The sequence below is a fragment of the Homalodisca vitripennis genome, chromosome 1 (assembly GCF_021130785.1).
Source record: "Homalodisca vitripennis isolate AUS2020 chromosome 1, UT_GWSS_2.1, whole genome shotgun sequence".
Lineage (NCBI taxonomy): Eukaryota > Metazoa > Arthropoda > Insecta > Hemiptera > Cicadellidae > Homalodisca > Homalodisca vitripennis.
This window is the reverse complement of record NC_060207.1, coordinates 142,557,534-142,575,957: the sequence shown is the minus strand read 5'-3', so window position 1 is coordinate 142,575,957 and position 18,424 is coordinate 142,557,534. Positions and strand designations below refer to the sequence as shown.

The window sequence follows — 18,424 nt, the reverse complement described above, 5'->3', positions numbered from 1 at the left end:
ATTTGTGGCAAAACAATTTGTGGCTTTTAAACCATGATAATCTATCTGCTCACACTTTGTGCGTTCATGAATTTTTGCCCAAAAACAGTACTGTAACATTGCCCCAGCCTCCACATTCTCCAGAAATGGCTTTACTTCATTTATTCCACTTTTATCTCTATACTTTATTTGGCTTCCAGTCTAGAATTTTCGGCAAGTAATCCTGTTTAAAATTTTGCAAGCCATTTTCAATTTGTCTTCTTTTTTTAAAATTACTCTCAACCAAACTTACTTCCAATTCAGTAAGTGAATGGTTAGCAATTAGTTATTATGTATATATATGTTTCCTAAATTTCCATTTTTATAATGCAGATTTTCCAGATAATCCTTTTTTATATGAAAAAGCATATACCAGTTGCTTCAAAGCAGCTCACCTACCATTGATGTACAGTACTACCTGCAAAGTGTAATGCTACATCTCCTACAATAAATTCTGTTACTAAACATTTTTACAATGCTATATTAAAGATAGGCCAAGGTGCAAAGTAACTCATGGTTTGTCATATTTAATACTTTTGAGCAAATAAAAAAATTTAAAAATATGTTTGGGTTGTCTAAATTTTTTTTTTTTTTTTTTTTTTTTAATAAAATCTAAAATATATTAAAACATTTTAATATCTTGTACTGGAAATGGGAGGATAATATACAAAAATTAAGGTGAGATAAGAGTTATAAAACACTTTTCATATATGCTTAACAGTATCTATATGAGTAATAAATATATTTTATTAATATTATAAATTGCAGTAGGGTCACAAGGAAGTTACATGCATAGATGGGAGATTTATAAGCATTCTTTATTATGTACTAAGCACCAAATGCTTACAAAAAATTAAAGCAACGTGATGAGTATCTACAAATAATTTAATAATATACAACTTAAATAATAAGTTAATAAGGTTCACAATAACTTTGAACGACATAAAAAATAGAGAATAAAATTAAGTAACAACAAAAATATTCACTACTAATGGTGTTGCTTTGGCGCAAAATCATTCAATAAAACTGAGTTTTGGTCACAATCTGAAAGAAACTCCCTTAGATTGATATATTTTATTAAAACAATTATCAAATAATACAATTCTTTCGATAATAAACAGATTTATAACTATAGTGTATATTTAAAATTTATAAAACATTAGTAGAACATTAACAAATAATCTAATTTATACTACGATAATACTTGAGACAGTGCAGTTGAAATGAGTGGGTTTGCGACCAACCAAACCAAACACCAATTAGTTGAACACATTTCGCAATTAACATTTAGGTTTGACAACGATTGTTAGAAGTATCCGATAGTATTTTTAATTTATAAATAACAGATCAATACCGTCTTTAGAGACATTTGGATTTTGCCTTAACAGGGTTGACGTGTTACAGGACAATTTCTGCATTTGATTATTGATGGTCTGGCTTTAGTGCTTTGTTCTTTCCTCATGTGTAGTCATCAGAAACGAACTAGACTTATCGCAGAAACCGCGCAACTCAGTCACTACGGTTCACTAAGTTTTACAATCCTGCGATGATTATCCTGGGATCCTCTACAGCAGCCTTGATCTTGCGCAAGAACAGCACAGCCTCACGACCATCAATCAGCCGGTGATCATAGGTCAGAGCGATATACATCATGGGCCTGATCACCACCTAGAACCCACAATAACATCAGATGTGTCATCAGAGAACTTAACTGTCACAGCGGGCTAAACAGACTAAACAGAATACATACAATACTTATTTCAATGATATCTGTGTTTTCATCTTTTTAGTTTTCATGCTGATCTAATATGTGTACGTTCATGTTACTTTCACCAACCAATACATGATGATCAACCAACTTCTGGAAAAGTTTGAATGCATCTTTTTACCATGTCTTGATCATGTTTAAAACAAAAGAGTTATCAAAGAGTCCATTGATTGTATTAAGCTGTTGGAACACTTTTTTATGTTAATAAGACTAACTTTTTGAAAGCTAAATCATTTTGGGAGTTAACCCCAAAGGAAGAGGAAAGTTTTAATATAACAGAAGATAAGATCTCCAAATATTTCAAATATGCTCAAATGTATGTCTCCACTAACCTTACAGGAGAGGGGGAAAGAGGAAATAAGAAGGTATCTGATCACCATGTATAAAGATCTTGTCATCAAATGTTTATTTATCTGCTATGCATTGAAAAACTCAGGCAGTAAGCAATTAATAGCCAAGATTTAAGGATGGATTTTTACCATATAGAATCAAGTAATGTCAGAATTGAGTACAGGAATTAACCATCTCAATGACTTACACGCATTACAAGTGAATGTACACATTTGTAATTTAACTAAAAAAATTTTCTTACATGCATTGGAAAGCAGTTACTGTCTGTTCACAGTTGTGGATTCATCATGAAAACGTTCTTATAATTAGAATTTAAATCCTGAATCAATTACCTGCCCCTTGATGGCGACCGGTCGCTCGAATGTGGCGTGCATGCCGAGTATAGCAGACTGCGGGGGATTGATGATCGGAGTGCCCATGAGCGATCCGAATACGCCTCCATTGCTGACAGTGAATGTGCCACCATCCATGTCCTCTACTGCTAACTGACCTTTGCGTGCTTTCTCACCAAGCGCATTGATGCCCTTCTCAATGTCGGCATAAGACATGCTCTCTACATTGCGCAGGACAGGTACCAGCAGCCCCTGCCAGTGAAACGAGGACATTAGAACATTCTGCATATAATACCATAGATAGGGTGAACCAAACAATACTTAATACTACAATAAAAGTTGATAATTGGATTCTAGGAACATGTTTAATGAATGGACTTCCATCCAAAAAAGAAAATAAAATACAGGCATTATTGAGGATATGTGTTTATCTTTATATATATATATATATATATATATATATATATATATTTCTTGTGTTCATGTGTATGTGACTGAACTCCTAAACGACTGGACCGATTTTGTTGAAATTTGTTGTGTTTTCAATGGAATTCGAGAATGGTTTAGATTTACATTTCAGTCCAATTTAAATTGTTTATTTAATCAATATTTTATATCTATATTGTTTTTGTTATGTTTTACCTTCGATCCGGCAGACTGCGCTACGACACGTGATACAAAGTGAACTGACTTAACAGCTGTTAATACGTTCAGCTGACGTTCATCAAAGAGGCAGAAACATTTGTTTACATTTAAAATTTAGAAAATTATTATTGTAAAGTGCTTGATCAGTAGTGTACTGCAGATTGCATAGAAGAAGTTATTGCCTAATTTTAAATGTAGATTGCACCCGTGATCAATAAACTATCAAATGCAATGAAAATACTATTAAACGCTGTTATAAAAACCACCTTATTGTACAAAGCAGTGAATGTTTGCACATAAGGTAATTGAATTCGGTTAGATCGAAGGTAAATGTAAAGAGCCGAAAGAAGACGCTTTATGATCGAAATTGGTTTTCGTTGATACATTTTCTTGATCGGAGCACAAGGCAAAGTCCACAAAAATACTGGAAATATCTTATACAGAAAATTAATTTTAACAGACAGAATTTTGTTCTTTATAACCTAATTAGTTTATCGAGATTCATCTATATAAATTAATTGTGCTGAATAACTTATCAACACCTAGAAATAACCACGAAATATAGAGACAGGAGATATGGTACACCCCTTCGTACTATGCCCAAGAGGCTCACGAAGGAAGGACTATTAATTATCTCAAGAGTGTTTAAAAAATGTGATAGAACAAGAATACGTAAATATAGTGTAGTGTTCAACAGGAAATTGTGTGCGAAGCCGCGGGCAACTGCTAGTACTGTATAAGTTAAAAGGAACAATCATGTGTAAAAAGGCAGACTGCAACTCAATAGGCATAAAAATGACTTGTGATTTGGTGTGATTAAACTAAAGCTTACTTGAACGCAAATTTATTTTAATATAATTTATCTAAGAGTAAGAATCAAAATAATCTTTATCACAAACAAACATCAATAATACTCAATACTTCAGTATTTTTTGTAAAAGGTAGAAAAAATTTTTACTTTCCCTCGCTGTGGTTTATTTATTAGGCCGTTGAGAGTCAAGCTGACAGTAAGTTGTCACTTCTCTGTATAAAAGAAGGGAGAATGTATGTACGGGACCAATGGCCCAAAAAAATCTATTTTTTGTTTTCAGTGAAAATATCCATTTTTGATCTTCTTTTACAAAAGTGGTTTTCATGAAAATACATATCAGTGTGTATTTTGTAGAAGTTATCATAGTTATACCTAATTATGGTTAAATCCAGAATTTTCAAATCTGATTCCAAATCTAAAAATCTTACTCCTCATTCTCAACCTTTGAATTCCTAATAGTTATTTTAACCTAAGTTTGATTGAATAAAATCATCACCAAATCAATTTCTGCTATTCTTAAACATTTTAATACTATCTGATTACACGAAAAACACCTTTAAAGGGATTTAGAGTTTTCACCCATTGCAGTTCACTGACGAGCTGGGCTCGTCACGCAGCGGCCGGGCCTAACGGCATGATGACGAGCTCAGCTCGCATAAGCGGTCTGCTTTTAAGTTTCCCTCCGAATAGTTCTAGGAATGTCTGATAGATCGGCCGATCGTCTTCACTTGTCAACTAAGAGTGTTTAACAACGGTCTACGTTTAGAGTTTTCAAAAGTTTTATAAATATCCTACAGATCGCAGTTGTATGTCGAAGTTGAAAAATCATTCATATGAGTTTACTATCTGCTTTTTAGCGCTTCTGATTGGGTGTTTTCCTCAGTTGTTATTATAATACTTTTGAGGTTAGTGACAAAGAACTAAACGACGCAGACGTACATGTTGGCGCGTTTAGTCTAGACAATGGCTCGGATGTTGTAATCGCTTGGCCCGAGCCGCTTTATTTAGACTATGATTAAGACATCATCCCTGCCACCCCGGAACCTTGCTCGCGTGTTATCGTTCCTACATCAAGGATACCCCAGCAGGCCCATGTCCCATCTGAACGAATACCTTCACAGCTGAATTTTCTAGTATACAATAGCGAGCAATACGATGTGGCGCACCATTGCTGTTCGTTCTGCCGCTGACCGTAAATTAATTCGTGCCCGCGCACCAAAACAATACGATCCGCAATAGGTTAATGTATTTTAAAGGGATTTTAGTGGTTCAGTTAAATGGCTATATTTTAAGAACTATAAGTCAAAACCTCCTATACCTTTTATTTTTATTTGATATATTATAATGTGGGTTTCCACAGCATATATGTTTAAATTGAAAAAAATATACATTATACACCTATATTTTCTTACATTACACACTTACATTATACATTATACACTTATATTTTCTTATACAGGACATATACAAATACAGAAATTACAATATTTAAAAAGTTAACAATCATCTGCTCTGTACCACTTGAATAGCTAATGTCCAATCATAGACAAACACCCACGATAAGGGTTACCATAGGCTAATGATAGAAAAAAAGAGTTTTTAGCTGATGAGTCAGTCAAAAGTTTTACATCATATACATCAAGTACAGAGATAGTATCAAAAGGTTATTGAAATTATTTATAAAATAGTATTGAGTTCATGATATTAAAGTGTGTAATGTGTATGTTGGTTTGAAACATCTTGGTATAACTCCTCAAGTGTGTAGATGGCCCGTTGTGAAGACAATCTTCGGACTACAGACTTGAGTTGTGTCCCCCTCTTCACCCGTATTTCTGATGCCTGATAGTTCCTCTGCTTTCTTCCCACGTAGGTTGGTTTTTCTCATACTGTGTTAAGTGATGATTGGAAAGTTAGTACATTATTGAGTAGCATGTATTTTAGTATTGTTCTTGGATAGAGAGCTGCTGTCACTATCAAGATATTTAGAGTTGAAAAGGCCTCTTTGCAGCTTTTCAGGGGTTGGAGGTTCACAAGGATTCTAATTGCCTTGTTTTTGAAGGATTCAAATTCTGTGTATGTTGGCTATTGACGTTTCTCTCCATACAGCCAGACCATGTAGTAGATGAGTTTCAAACAGTGCAAAGTAGGCAGGGTGCAGTAGACAGGTATTTAATTCCTTTGGTCTGTCTTAGTGCGTAAAGGCTTGAAGTCTACTACATCAATCAATACAAGCAGTCCAAGATAAAGAAGTCAATTATGGTTCCAAGGAATTTGGTTTGATGAAGCAAGTTGACTTCAGGGCAACTGATATGTAATTCATTTGCCCTGATCTTCCTCTAAATATTAATAGGATAGTTGTAGAGGGGTTTACCAAAGTCATTTCCACTGCAATACTGATATTCAATTTTAACACTAATGAAAGTATTCAGGTATAGATTTTCAAGTGAACGGTTATCCAGGAAAGTTGTGTCATCAGCGTACATCAAAGTTTTAGTGTATTCACTTAAGTACTCAGAGGTCATTAGTAAGTGGGATCCTTGTGGCACCTCTCTTTTAATCAACTGCGGTTGAGATCAAAATGCATTGGTGGTTCATTTTACAGTAGACTTTAGTTTGACTACTTGACTTTGGTCTTTGAGGATTATCATGAAAGAGAGAAGGGGAATCTAAGAGTAACTTCCCAGAAATATTTGGCATTTTAACCTTTTCGCCGCGAATTAATATACCAACACTGTTCCAAGATTTACATTTTTTGACCAAAAAAATTTTTTTTTTCTACAATTATTAAACATTATTATTTTGGTTCCTTGAGATGTTATACACATGTTTTAGTAAGAAAAATGCAAAATTAAAATTTTTTTATGATGAATAATAAATGTTTTTTAGTTAATTTATCAAAAAATTTGTTAAAAAAAAAATTTAATTTTATACGTTGATGTGTAGTCTGAATGAACTTTATATCATAGTTTAATTGTACATATACTCATATATGATATTGTGTAACAAGTAATTTGTACATAATAATATAAATTTACCAGTAAAGCTGAAAATGTGGTGATTTGCACGAGGCGCAGAAGTAGCAGGGAGTCCATGTTTCACAACACTCACTTTTATACATTTAGAGTTATTTACACAAAGTTAAAACTACTCATTCTTCAATTTACTTTTTTAATCATTTCAAGTAATAAGTCACAATAAATACAAGTTAGTAGGCCTAAACATAAAAAATAAAAATGCAAAACTTTTGTCCAATATGCAAACATTCTCTTATAGCCTTACAAGATTGTCTTGGTTTTTAGCAATTGCAAGTTTTCTTATAAACCTTTATAGAGTGATAAACTTCAAAACAAGGAACTATGCACAGGGGTGGCTCATCCTGGCAAGTTTTACAAAAATATGATGTTTGCTTTCTTTTACACGTGCCTTTCCCTTTTTTGGTGCAGCTTGATGGTAGGATACTACAGACAGCACAGTTGGGTTTGTGGTTTTTATCTCCATATTGGCTGATAAAATGGATTTTCCCTGATAGTCTGTCATCAAGAGGGTTGCTCAATTTTCGGATTGCAGTTCTAGGTTGCCATGCGCTTAGTAACCCGTCAATAACCTGTTCTCGAAACTTTTTGAGGGTTAGAGATCTTACACCATTTTGCATATTATAAGCTATGCAGCCATTTATCAATCCAATTTCAATGACAAAATGCCATAAGGGGTGATACCATTTCATTGATTTATGGCCGTAAGGATACGTAGAACAAAACTTGTCAAATAAGTCTACTCCACCCATTTTTGTTGTACAGTACTTGAATATTGGGCTTTGTGACTTCTCGTCTGCCTGTCTTTGATCTGACTTCAATTAATTTTACTCCAGTGTCACCTACAGTAGAGAGCATGTTTACTTTTCCTGTATCTTGCCAGGAACATGCTATCATATCCTTAGATTCTCTAATCCATGTTGTTGGGAAGTCACCTTTCTTTTTCTTCAAATTATTCATTTGTACAGGCAAATTTTTTCGGTTTGCTCTCACCGTACCACATGCTCCCAACCCACTCAACCTCAGGTCGTTGAATAAATCAACACTAGAGTAGAAATTGTCCATGTATGAGGAGCAAACATTCAAAAGGTGATTTCTCACAAAAAATTGAAAAGTGAGTTTTTGGCTGATTGCTATTCTCTAAGTTGAATCTCACGAGATTCAATAATTAGTTTCAGTCAAAAAAATGCTTTCTCATATTAAAAATAAATGTTGAAAACTGACATCTCAATCGAAAAGTGTTTCCGCCATAGCCTATGTTCATTCAATTAGTGGTTTCTCCAGTGGACCAATCACAGCTGCTCACTTGTGTCACATGACCAGTTGTCATCTGTTATTATTTCCAGCAGATATTTGAGGTTATAGTGAATGTTTACAGTCATGTTAGACTGTTTTCATAAGTTTTTGGATTAAGTTAATGTTGTTTTATTATAATTTTGAAAATAATGGAAGAAGTAGTGGATGGTGTGTTAGTGAGCATTGGAAATAGTGGAACACGCAAGAGACAGGCAAGTGGTGGGAAAAGGCAAGAAGCCAAACGTAAGCGTTAATCTGCACCAACAGGTAGTAATGTTTACATCCCATGCAAACACTCCACTAAGACTTTATCACGCTCTTATATTAGACCAAATGATGTAAAGAAACTGCGGGACAAACTTTATAAAGTACCAGAAAAAGTTCACCAAGATTCTATACTTTCTTCATTAGTCGTTACAAAGAACGTTAAACGACGTAGGCCTAACATGCCGAACCAAAACAAGTCTCTTTCAGCAGGCTCACAGCATGCCTTTTCAGCTAATTACTATATTCAAAGCAATGAAAAAAGAATTCCTGTTTGCAAGAAAAATGTTCTTGCTATCACCAAAGTAGGGAGAAAAAGGCTAGCCAATTTAGTCGCAAAAGTTTATTCTGGAGAGCCTATTGAGGATAAGCGAGGTGGTGATAGGAAAAGTAACAGGAGTATCGAAAAGAAAAATAAAGTAAGAGATTTTATTTCTAACTTGAGGGCATGTGAAAGTCACTATGGAAGAAAAAAGTCTAAACGTCTGTACTTAAATTGTAGATTAAGTATAAAGAAGTTGCACCAAATGTATAGTGACCAAGTAGTTAACAATGACCAGTACAAAGTCAGTTTTGCTATGTTTAGGAGATTATTCGTCAATGAATTCAACATTGGCTTTAAATCTCCATCAAGTGATGTGTGTAGCACTTGTGCACTACTTGATCAGAAAATAAAAAGTTTACCAATGGGATCTGACGAACGTGTAAACCGTATGACTGAAAAAAGAATCCATAAGCTAAGGGCGAACTAATTTTATTCTGTTCATGAAAGAAAACACTGATGAATCAGTTATGAATTTTTGTTTTGATTTGCAACAAATCCAACAACTTCCAAAAACAAACATCCAAGATGCATATTATCTAAGGCAGTTGAACTTTTATAGCTTATGTGTAACAAGCTTAGATGGTAAAAATTCAACTTTTTACACTTGGTCTGAAGAACAGGCAGGGAAAGGTAGTACTGAAATTTCATCAGCTCTCTATAGCCACCTCAAAACAATGAACTTAGAAGGTATAACAACTTTGAGATTATTTTGTGATGGCTGCATCTCCCAGAATAAAAATAACATCAACCTTCACATGCTTTTGCATTTTTTGTATACGTCCAATTCAAGTGTTAATGAGATTAAGTTTTACTTCCCAGAGAGAGGACACAGTTTTCTACCAGCAGACCGTGTTTTCGTTAGGGTTCAAAAAGTCCTGAGAAAAAAAATGTTACATTAATATCCAAGGAGCAATATTATGAAATATACAAGATTATTGGGGATGTGAAAGTTTTGGGTGTTGATTGGGAACTTTTAAACACAAAATCACTTAGCGTGCTCTTCAAAAATCTCCCATAAATTTCAGAATTTAAGCGGATTGCTTTTGAGAAATCCCAAGGAAGTGTCAAGGTCAATGGCTTCAAAAACTATAGGTTTGAGGATGAAAGTGAACAACTTGGGGTTAAACTTCTGAAAAAAGGTGTTAAACTTTCTAATATCAAGAAAACGGTCTTGGAACCTTTACCATTCAATCTTCATATTTCAGCTGAAAAGAAAAAAGATGTGGAGAAACTGCTGAAACTTTTGTATGGGGAAGATTGGCAAAATGAACCTGAAAACGCTTTTAAATGGTACAAGACAATCCTTTACGATTTACCAGACGGCAATGACGAAGAGGAAGAAGTGTGTGACTGTCTGGACAGTGATATTGGGCTAAGGATCTGATGATGCAGGTTTCAGAACAAACTGTAGACAACAATGTAGGCTACTATTTTACTTTTCAATCGACCTAAACCTGTTCATGTTTCAATTTCAAATAAACCATTGATTTTGTATCATTTGTCTGAGTTTCAATCAATACCATTCAAAATGTGTTTTTATCCCATTGATATTCAATCAAAACGTGTTTTCTCCTTGAGTTTCGGTCAAAAGGGGGTTTATCCTAAATTAAAATGTATTTAACTAGTTTGTTTTGAGGCTAACATCTGCCACATGTCTATTGATTATCTACGGACCATCTATACTAATAAATAAAAAAAATCAAGGTTAAATCATGTGTTTCTGAGTTTCTATAGGTTTTTTTTGGTTTCCTGTAAAATTGCATCAGAGTGAGAAATCACCTTTTGAATGTTTGCTCCTCGTATATGATTCTGTTAGTAGATTCAAAACCTAGTAACAAATCTTTTACAACTCTACTACCCAGGCCCTCATCTTTACTATCGGTTTCTTTCCCAGTATACACCTTGAATCTCAACAGAAATACATTTGAAGAGTCACAGAGCGACCATACCTTGATTCCCCATTTTGTTGATGGCTTGCTTGGGAGTTATTGTTTGAAGGATAGCCTACCTTTAAATTTAATCATACTTTCATCTATAGAAAGTGCTTCTCCAGGCTCATAGTTGTCTAGATATGTTTTAGAAACAAAATTTATCAAGGGTCTTATTTTGAACAGTGGATCATACCCAGGATTACCCTTTGACACTTGATTGCTATTATCATTGAAATGCAAAAAAAGACTTGATTAGTTGATATTGGTCTCTAGAAAATATTTTGGAAAATGCCGGAGTTTTTGTCAGCCAAAAGCCGTCTTGAAAATATGATTCTTCGTTTGGCTTATGAATGAGTCCCATTGAAATTTGCGTTGCTACAAAAGCTTTCATGTCCCTTTCATCAATTTCTTTTAGTTGATGTAGTCTTGAACGTTTGGGAATGTCAGTTGTGACATCACAACATTGTAAAGAATAAATATTTGTCTGTTCAGCTACATATTTATAGATTGCTTCAGGAAAGAATTTATGAAATGATTCAGTTGGAGTTAGGTTTTCAAATTTGACCTTAGGTGTATCACAAAGTGTAAATTTAGGTATTTTGTCTAATACTATGTTCGAACCTATTTGAATTTCATCCCACAAGGCATTGTTTTGTTGCGATTTAGGCCTAGATGCTCTAGGGCTATTTCCATCTAATGGATCATCTATATCACTTTCAGAAGAATAGTCTACATTGTTATCACCTATTTCAAAATCTGAGTCCTCATTACCATGATTCAAATATTCATTAATCTCATCATCGGTTATTTGTTCCATTATTAAACAGGATAACCTCAACAGGCAAGAAATTTGTAAAAAACTATTGTCCCTGACTAGCCTACATACCTAAACAATCACAGCCTTTTTGTTGTAAGATATTCACTACAGTAACACAACACTTTTTAATGTTTAATGTTAAAACACTTACTTGCATTAAAATATTAAGCAATAAAAACTAAACAATATGAATACAATAACTCATAACAAATAACCAAACATAACCAATGTTGAATGTTAGTAAACACGGCAAAAGCAGCAGACGCGATCCTGAACAACTGCCGTCATCGTCATGTGACTAGTCTAGTTCAAATATTTGGCGCGCGGCTGCAGCACTTTACAGAAGGCAGTGAATATGGCGTTTACTCACTTGGGACTATAGTCGACTTACACAGCCAACGGAGAAGTTTTTCCGCTGCCGTGGACTGAAGTCGATTTACGCGGCGAACGGAAAAAATGGTGAGTCGACTATTGTCGATTTACGCGGCGAAAAGGTTAACAGGAAAAATCAATTATATAATCATACATAATTTGTTAATATGCCTATATTTTTCGTAGTTTAATGGGAAATGTTTCCATTGTAAGTTTTTATATTAAATTTAAAATATTGTAGATCACTCAAAACTACATAAAACAGAATATAAACTAAAATTAAAAAAATAATATACTTAAAAAATTAGATATATATTTTATATTTATATATATGTATATATTTATTTACATGTATGTGTGTGTATGTATATATATACATACATACACACACGAGGTACGAAAATAAAGTAATGAGACTGATTTTCTGTGCAAGATGTGGTAACCCTGCAGGCTTGCATAGGCACAATATCTTTAACCTTGATCTATAACCTGCTTCTAGTCCAAGCGGCATACCGATGCTACTGCTCAATTGTGAGTTGTACTGTAATAAGTTAACACGTGTTTGTGCCTCTCTTCACGGAAATTGCATAATATTGCACAACGGTATGCCATTTCTTTTTGTGTTAAATTAGATGAAAAAGCAACAACTTAGAAGGCTTTTGAAGATAAGGTTATGGCAAGAGCTCAAAACTTTCGAAGTTTAGCGAAGGCAGAGAACGAATGTTGTAGATGAAGACCTTGGTGGATGATGGGTGGGGGGGGGGGGGGGTGGGGGGGGGGGGGGGTGGGGGGGGGGGGGGGTGGGGGGGGGGGGGGGTGGGGGGGGGGGGGGGTGGGGGGGGGGGGGGGGACTAAGGGTAGTAGATTTATCTGAATGGGTTTACTGTATAGTATAATGCCACTAAAAACTCGATCATTTCTCCTTTCTCTCATTTCTGTATCATAGTCCACTTTTAACTTTTCATCTTGTTTCATTTCCGCTATTTGTGCTGTTCAAAGCAATTGGTTTGTATATTTATTTTGCATACCACACATGCCCTTTCTGACAAGAGAATTTGATATAATTCTTTTACTCTTTATAATGTGTAAAATAAACGTAACAGTTTGTAAAACTTAAAATCAACTAAGGAAAACCAACAACATCTGATCAACTCTTTGCAGACAGCTATACATGAGGGTCTAAATTCTCATCAAGGACAACAAAAATTTAAATCCAAAATGCTTCAATGGAGTTTTTCATAATTTCTTGCTCCTAAACAACCAAGTTACAGAAAATTTCAGAATTTGAATATAATATTTAAAGCAAAAACAATAAACATGGTCATTATTTCCAAGATATATTGGATGTCAAAAGGCATTTTTATAATAAGAATTGTAATAAATAAAATACATCTGAAACACATATGACTACAACTAATTGAATATGGTAACAAATTGCACCAAACCCAGTAAGCTTAAATTTAGCACATTCGCGCATTTGGAGCATTCAGCAAGTGAAAATTATACTCATGTACACTGAAAGGGTTAATCCCAACACAAGAAAATATATACTTCCAAATCGAAACCACATAAAGGGTAAAACCAGGTCTTGGACATCAACTTTTACAATGTTGTAACATAATTAATGCATAGTCCTGTAACAATTTAGTGCAAAGCTCCATTTTTAATAAATACTAAACTATTTTTTAGATAATTTTGGGTAGTATTGCAGTTTAATGACCCCACTATGAGTAGTCTACGAGCTTCTCATTATTTGTTACAGGGCTATGCATTATTTCTGTTACAATTGAAAATAAAATTGGATTTTTTTTCATTTTTATAACAACCCATGTTTGATGATAACCTCTGATACTTTAGAATGACTGACGATTATCAAATTTCAAAAATGATTACACAATTTTCTAAATCAATCTGAATCAAATAGGTCTTAGGTATACTATTTTATGAAATACTAAAAGTGGTTTAAGGTAAGGTACATTTTATCCGCTAAAGTAAATACTATCTGGTGAGACAAAGATGTAGAGCCATCAAACCCATGTCCTCAAATTTTGATTTAAAAAAGAAAACTATTGTAACAGTAAAAATATACTTTAAAATCATCACAAACTAAAAATCAAAAGATAAAGACAACTAATGGGGGAGACTTTAATAAGCGGCCTACTTTGATATATTACCAACTTCGATAATAATCGTAGATGCAAAAAGAATTATAATACATTAATAATAAAAATAATAAAGTACAATTTTTAATACAATAAATCTAACTATAACATTAAAAAACAACAAAACTAACTTTTGCCTAAACCTACATTAAACATTTCAGTTTTTATAGCTTGTCCAGATAGCAGTGAGTAACTGCTTTCTTGAATGGAGAATGGATTCTTTTCAAACAGGCGCACTTCCCTGCAGTACAAAAATCACAAACATGGTTTGTTAGACAGTCTGTCGCCATTCCACTCCTCAAACTCTCTTGACCATTCCTCAAGAACTTTCAACTGTTTATCTCACACAATTTCCTCTTATTCATTGCTATTTACAAATTCTAAAAAAATTAATTAGCCTACTTCTTATTGTTTACATTTAAAAACATTAATATAATTAATAAGTTGAAGACATAACACCAAATTCTTCATTTGATAAAAACGTTAGAAGCATCTAATAAAACAACTGAAAATAGTATATGCCAATTTCTCTCAATTTTGTCATGTTAAAAGTTAATGATTTTACAGAATGCTCCAGCAACAATTTCACCTTTCAACAGAACCATATGAGATTTATTTATTTTTCACATTTTTAATTATGATAAGGAAATGCTTCTTTTGTTAATTATACATTGCCTATCAACCTAATGCATTCTTACAGATTAATTTAGATTCTTATAGAAATCTTTATGTTATGCCTCAAACAATTTAACTTTAACAATAAGCAATTGTTATTATCAAAAGATTCAATATAATATCCAACTTTGATTTTATATAATAATACTATGCGACAAGAGTTATAATACATTAACAACAAAAATTACAATTTTTAAAATCTCTTTTTAACTCCTTATAACTTCTTCTGAACGGCAAGACCTTTCATCAATTGTTATGTGACACAATTTTCCCATTCATCGTCATTAAAAAAAATTGTTATTTCTTGTTGTTTATTGTACATTAAATATTACTATAATTAATAAGTTGAAATCATATTTAATTTATATAAATCATAATATCAAACTCCACTTCATAAAAACAATTAAAACATTCTATAAAATCAATTGAATAATGAGTAGGGTGCTTTTTAAAGTCTACCCTTGTTTGCTATTAATATTGATTTTTGTCATAACATTTTATAACCTGGTATTTTTTGTGTTAATTTTGTGAGCTAAATATATTGAATTAATACATCTCTATCTCTTTTCTTGGTACCTTTAAAAGCAAGAAAGTCTACCTTCAATTATCAGACATTTTAAAACAGGCATTTCAATTATTAGGGTACGATAAGCGGAATCAGTTTTATATAAATCAACATTAACAAACGATATTACTCAATTATAACTTTCGATATAACTAACCCATACTGATTTTGAACAATAACTAACTTGAATCAACTACAAACACTTTTTCATATAATAAACATAGCCTATTCTCTTTTATAAATAATAACAGACAGTCGAAAGCTCATAGATGACGGTGAAACAAAGTTTAAAATGTAGCATATCAGCTGACCTGCCTGCAGATCATCTCTTTTGTATTTGTGCAGAAGAGAAGTACAGTTTTCTAGAGAAGATATTTCAACAACTTCTCAAAAAGGATTAATCATTGCTATACAGGAGAAAACATATAAATAATTACGCATATTTCGTATTTCCTGTTATAAACGTTTTTTATGGTGTTATCATTTCATTATTATTTATGAGGTTTTCCTATTTCCAGTTCTAATAGTTTATTTGATCCTTAGAGCTCATTTATTAGTTATAAGATTACTGTACCACTATGTGCAGTGTAGGCTATTAGTTACTTTAATTTAAAATATGATTGTTATTACGACTATAGATATGTTGATATGATTTATAAACGCATTCGATAAATGATTATTAAGTATCGATGATTGTACTAATCTATAAAAAAATCCGTGCCTGCTTATCATACATACTCTACCCTAAAACTGTACCTTTCAAAAGACCTAGTCTGTAATTAAATCAATTACATGGAAAATATACTATTTTATAATGTTTTGTTTTATAATATTTTTTATAATTATTTGTTGTACATACATAAAAATCTCTAGAATTTGAAAATAAATATAATTAATATGCATTTCATATTGATAAATTTAACTAGTTCTTGCAATTCTAACAGTAATGCAATTGCAATTTGTTTAGAAGAATTATTAACCTAATGGACACTAATTTTAAAATTTACAAAACACAAACCTGTCTTGATGGACTGTCCAGAAATTTGGTCGTGAGTCGCAAAACATTTCTTGGGATATTTTTTGATGATACAGATAACATTCCGGCCATAGAAAAGATCAAATTTACTATTAATTCAGATACATAAGATAACAGACTACATAAACTCGGTCAGCTATCCCAAAAAAGAATTGTGAAAGGTGAGGTACCCAGGGTAGCCAACCACCGTCCCCTACACGAGCAAGTAGGTCATCCATAGTTTTCAATCAGCTGGTTTCATTTGGAATTAAAAGATATTACCTAAGAAAAAATAGTCAAAGAACAACGAACAACACAATTTTTTGTGTAATGCATTTATTAATAATTACAATTCAAGTTCGTCGTGTTAATTGCCTATAGAGATGTATTCCTTAATGTGTAACATGATTTTGTTTAGATCTTGTTAAGGAAAACGTGTGAACAGTTTTATACTATAAGGGTAAATGTAACATGTACATATTTCTTTTATTCTCTAGCTAACCAATCAGATATTAAATTCAAAACATCTTGCAGGATCTATGAAGCCATTAATGCATTTCATGAGACGACAATACTGCAGTGTCATCTATAAGGGTTGCAATTAACGTTGCTCGATTCGTTTGTTCTTCTTTTGTGAAGGCTTGTGTACAAGAGAGCTCAATACATTCCTCTTCGAAACTCTTCGCAATCTTTTTCAAACCTAAATAATAGTTTTGAAATTTAATTCTGACGCATCTGTCAGATAGATAAGACTAAATAATATAGAAAGTATTAGGTAGAAAAGATTTATCTTGAACAAAAGGATATCACAATTATCGAGGGCCTGGCTTACATAAAAATGTTGCAGAATAGAATTTACCTGCTTCAAGAGTTTACTTAATTTCATTGACCACCATATGAACTGTTCAATCGTCGACATCTGAATCCAAATTGATCATTTGGAATCATGTTTAGCTCAGTAACCAATGGCTGCATCCATTTCAAAGATATCTGTTTTAAAAATGTCCAAGGAATATTGACAAGAGGCTTATAGGTCTGTATAAAAAAAAATTATGGTTGCCTGTAAAGTCGGTTTTACGGGCGAAGATTTTACGTGACAACGTCTTTTTCTCGGTAGAATATTTATTGATATGAATATTATTAAATTGCACAATAGGAACAAGGAATTGAATGAAAATAAGAATTGCACAAATTTTAACTATAGAAATATATTTTGTTTACTAAAACATTGTACATAATTTGAAATTAATTAAAATTTGTTATTGTAAATGGTGAAGTTGAATAAAACATTTACTAAAATTGGAATTTGAAATTCTTGCTAAACACAGTTAAATTCTAACTCCGCGCGTGGTGATTGGTCGGTTTAGTTCGTTTGTTTGGTCGCACTGTTATGACAGGTTAGAGGTTATAATTTGTTATTTTAAATGTTTGACTAGCAATACGCGCTGTTTCTTCTCAATCGACTGAATTACGATTGATTGCAGAGTGATTTAAACTAATAATTTACTTAACACTATCAACATTTGTCAATAGTATGACATAACCTATAAACTCAGTTTCTCAACTTTTGTGTCAATCTAACAATTAATCAATCAATCATAGTTTACGATAATGAAATATCAGTGTACAATTATTTACCTTTATTGTTGTAGTTGTTGTAAATGACGAATCTAAGCACTCCACATTTTCACGAATAAACATAGTTATCTGCTTTATCCCGTGCGGCGGACCCACAGTTATCTGCTTTATCCCGTGCGGATCCCGTACGGCGGACTCACTGGACGGGCATCGTAACGTTACCGGGCGTTACACTTTTTCATGAGTGACTCCGAGCCGCAACCTAATTTAAGACGTTGTCACGTCTAAAAAGCTGATGAGGTGGTTTGCTAGATTCTGAGATAACCACAATTTCGGTTACCTTCCATTGGGATAGAAATTTATCATTCCTTAGAATGTCATTAAACACTATAGTGAGGAAAAATTGCCTTTCTTGAAAGCGACGTAACAATTCTTTATCGTAATATAAGGTCATAGCTGGGAGAGTT

The 18,424-nt window shown here is 33.0% G+C and overlaps 1 protein-coding gene across 1 annotated transcript; it reads right to left on the bottom strand.

The window, feature by feature from the left end:
* Positions 1-815: 815 nt before the first annotated feature.
* On the bottom strand, positions 816-2,757 carry LOC124372580 (dihydrolipoyllysine-residue succinyltransferase component of 2-oxoglutarate dehydrogenase complex, mitochondrial-like). The gene is made up of 2 exons (XM_046830988.1): positions 2,470-2,757; positions 816-1,686 (listed from the first exon to the last, which is right to left on the bottom strand). The coding sequence occupies exons 1-2, from the start codon at positions 2,755-2,757 to the stop codon at positions 1,552-1,554; spliced, it is 423 nt and encodes a 140-aa protein (XP_046686944.1). The 3' UTR covers positions 816-1,551.
* Positions 2,758-18,424: the final 15,667 nt, after the last annotated feature.

Bases quoted from the DNA above. Each gene is read 5' to 3' on its own strand.
- LOC124372580 (XM_046830988.1), bottom strand. From the start codon at position 2,757: ATGCAGAATGTTCTAATGTCCTCGTTTCACTGGCAGGGGCTGCTGGTA. The intron at 1,687-2,469 runs GTAATTGATTCA...TGTGGGTTCTAG, and splicing joins CGGTCGCCATCAAGGGGCAG to GTGGTGATCAGGCCCATGAT.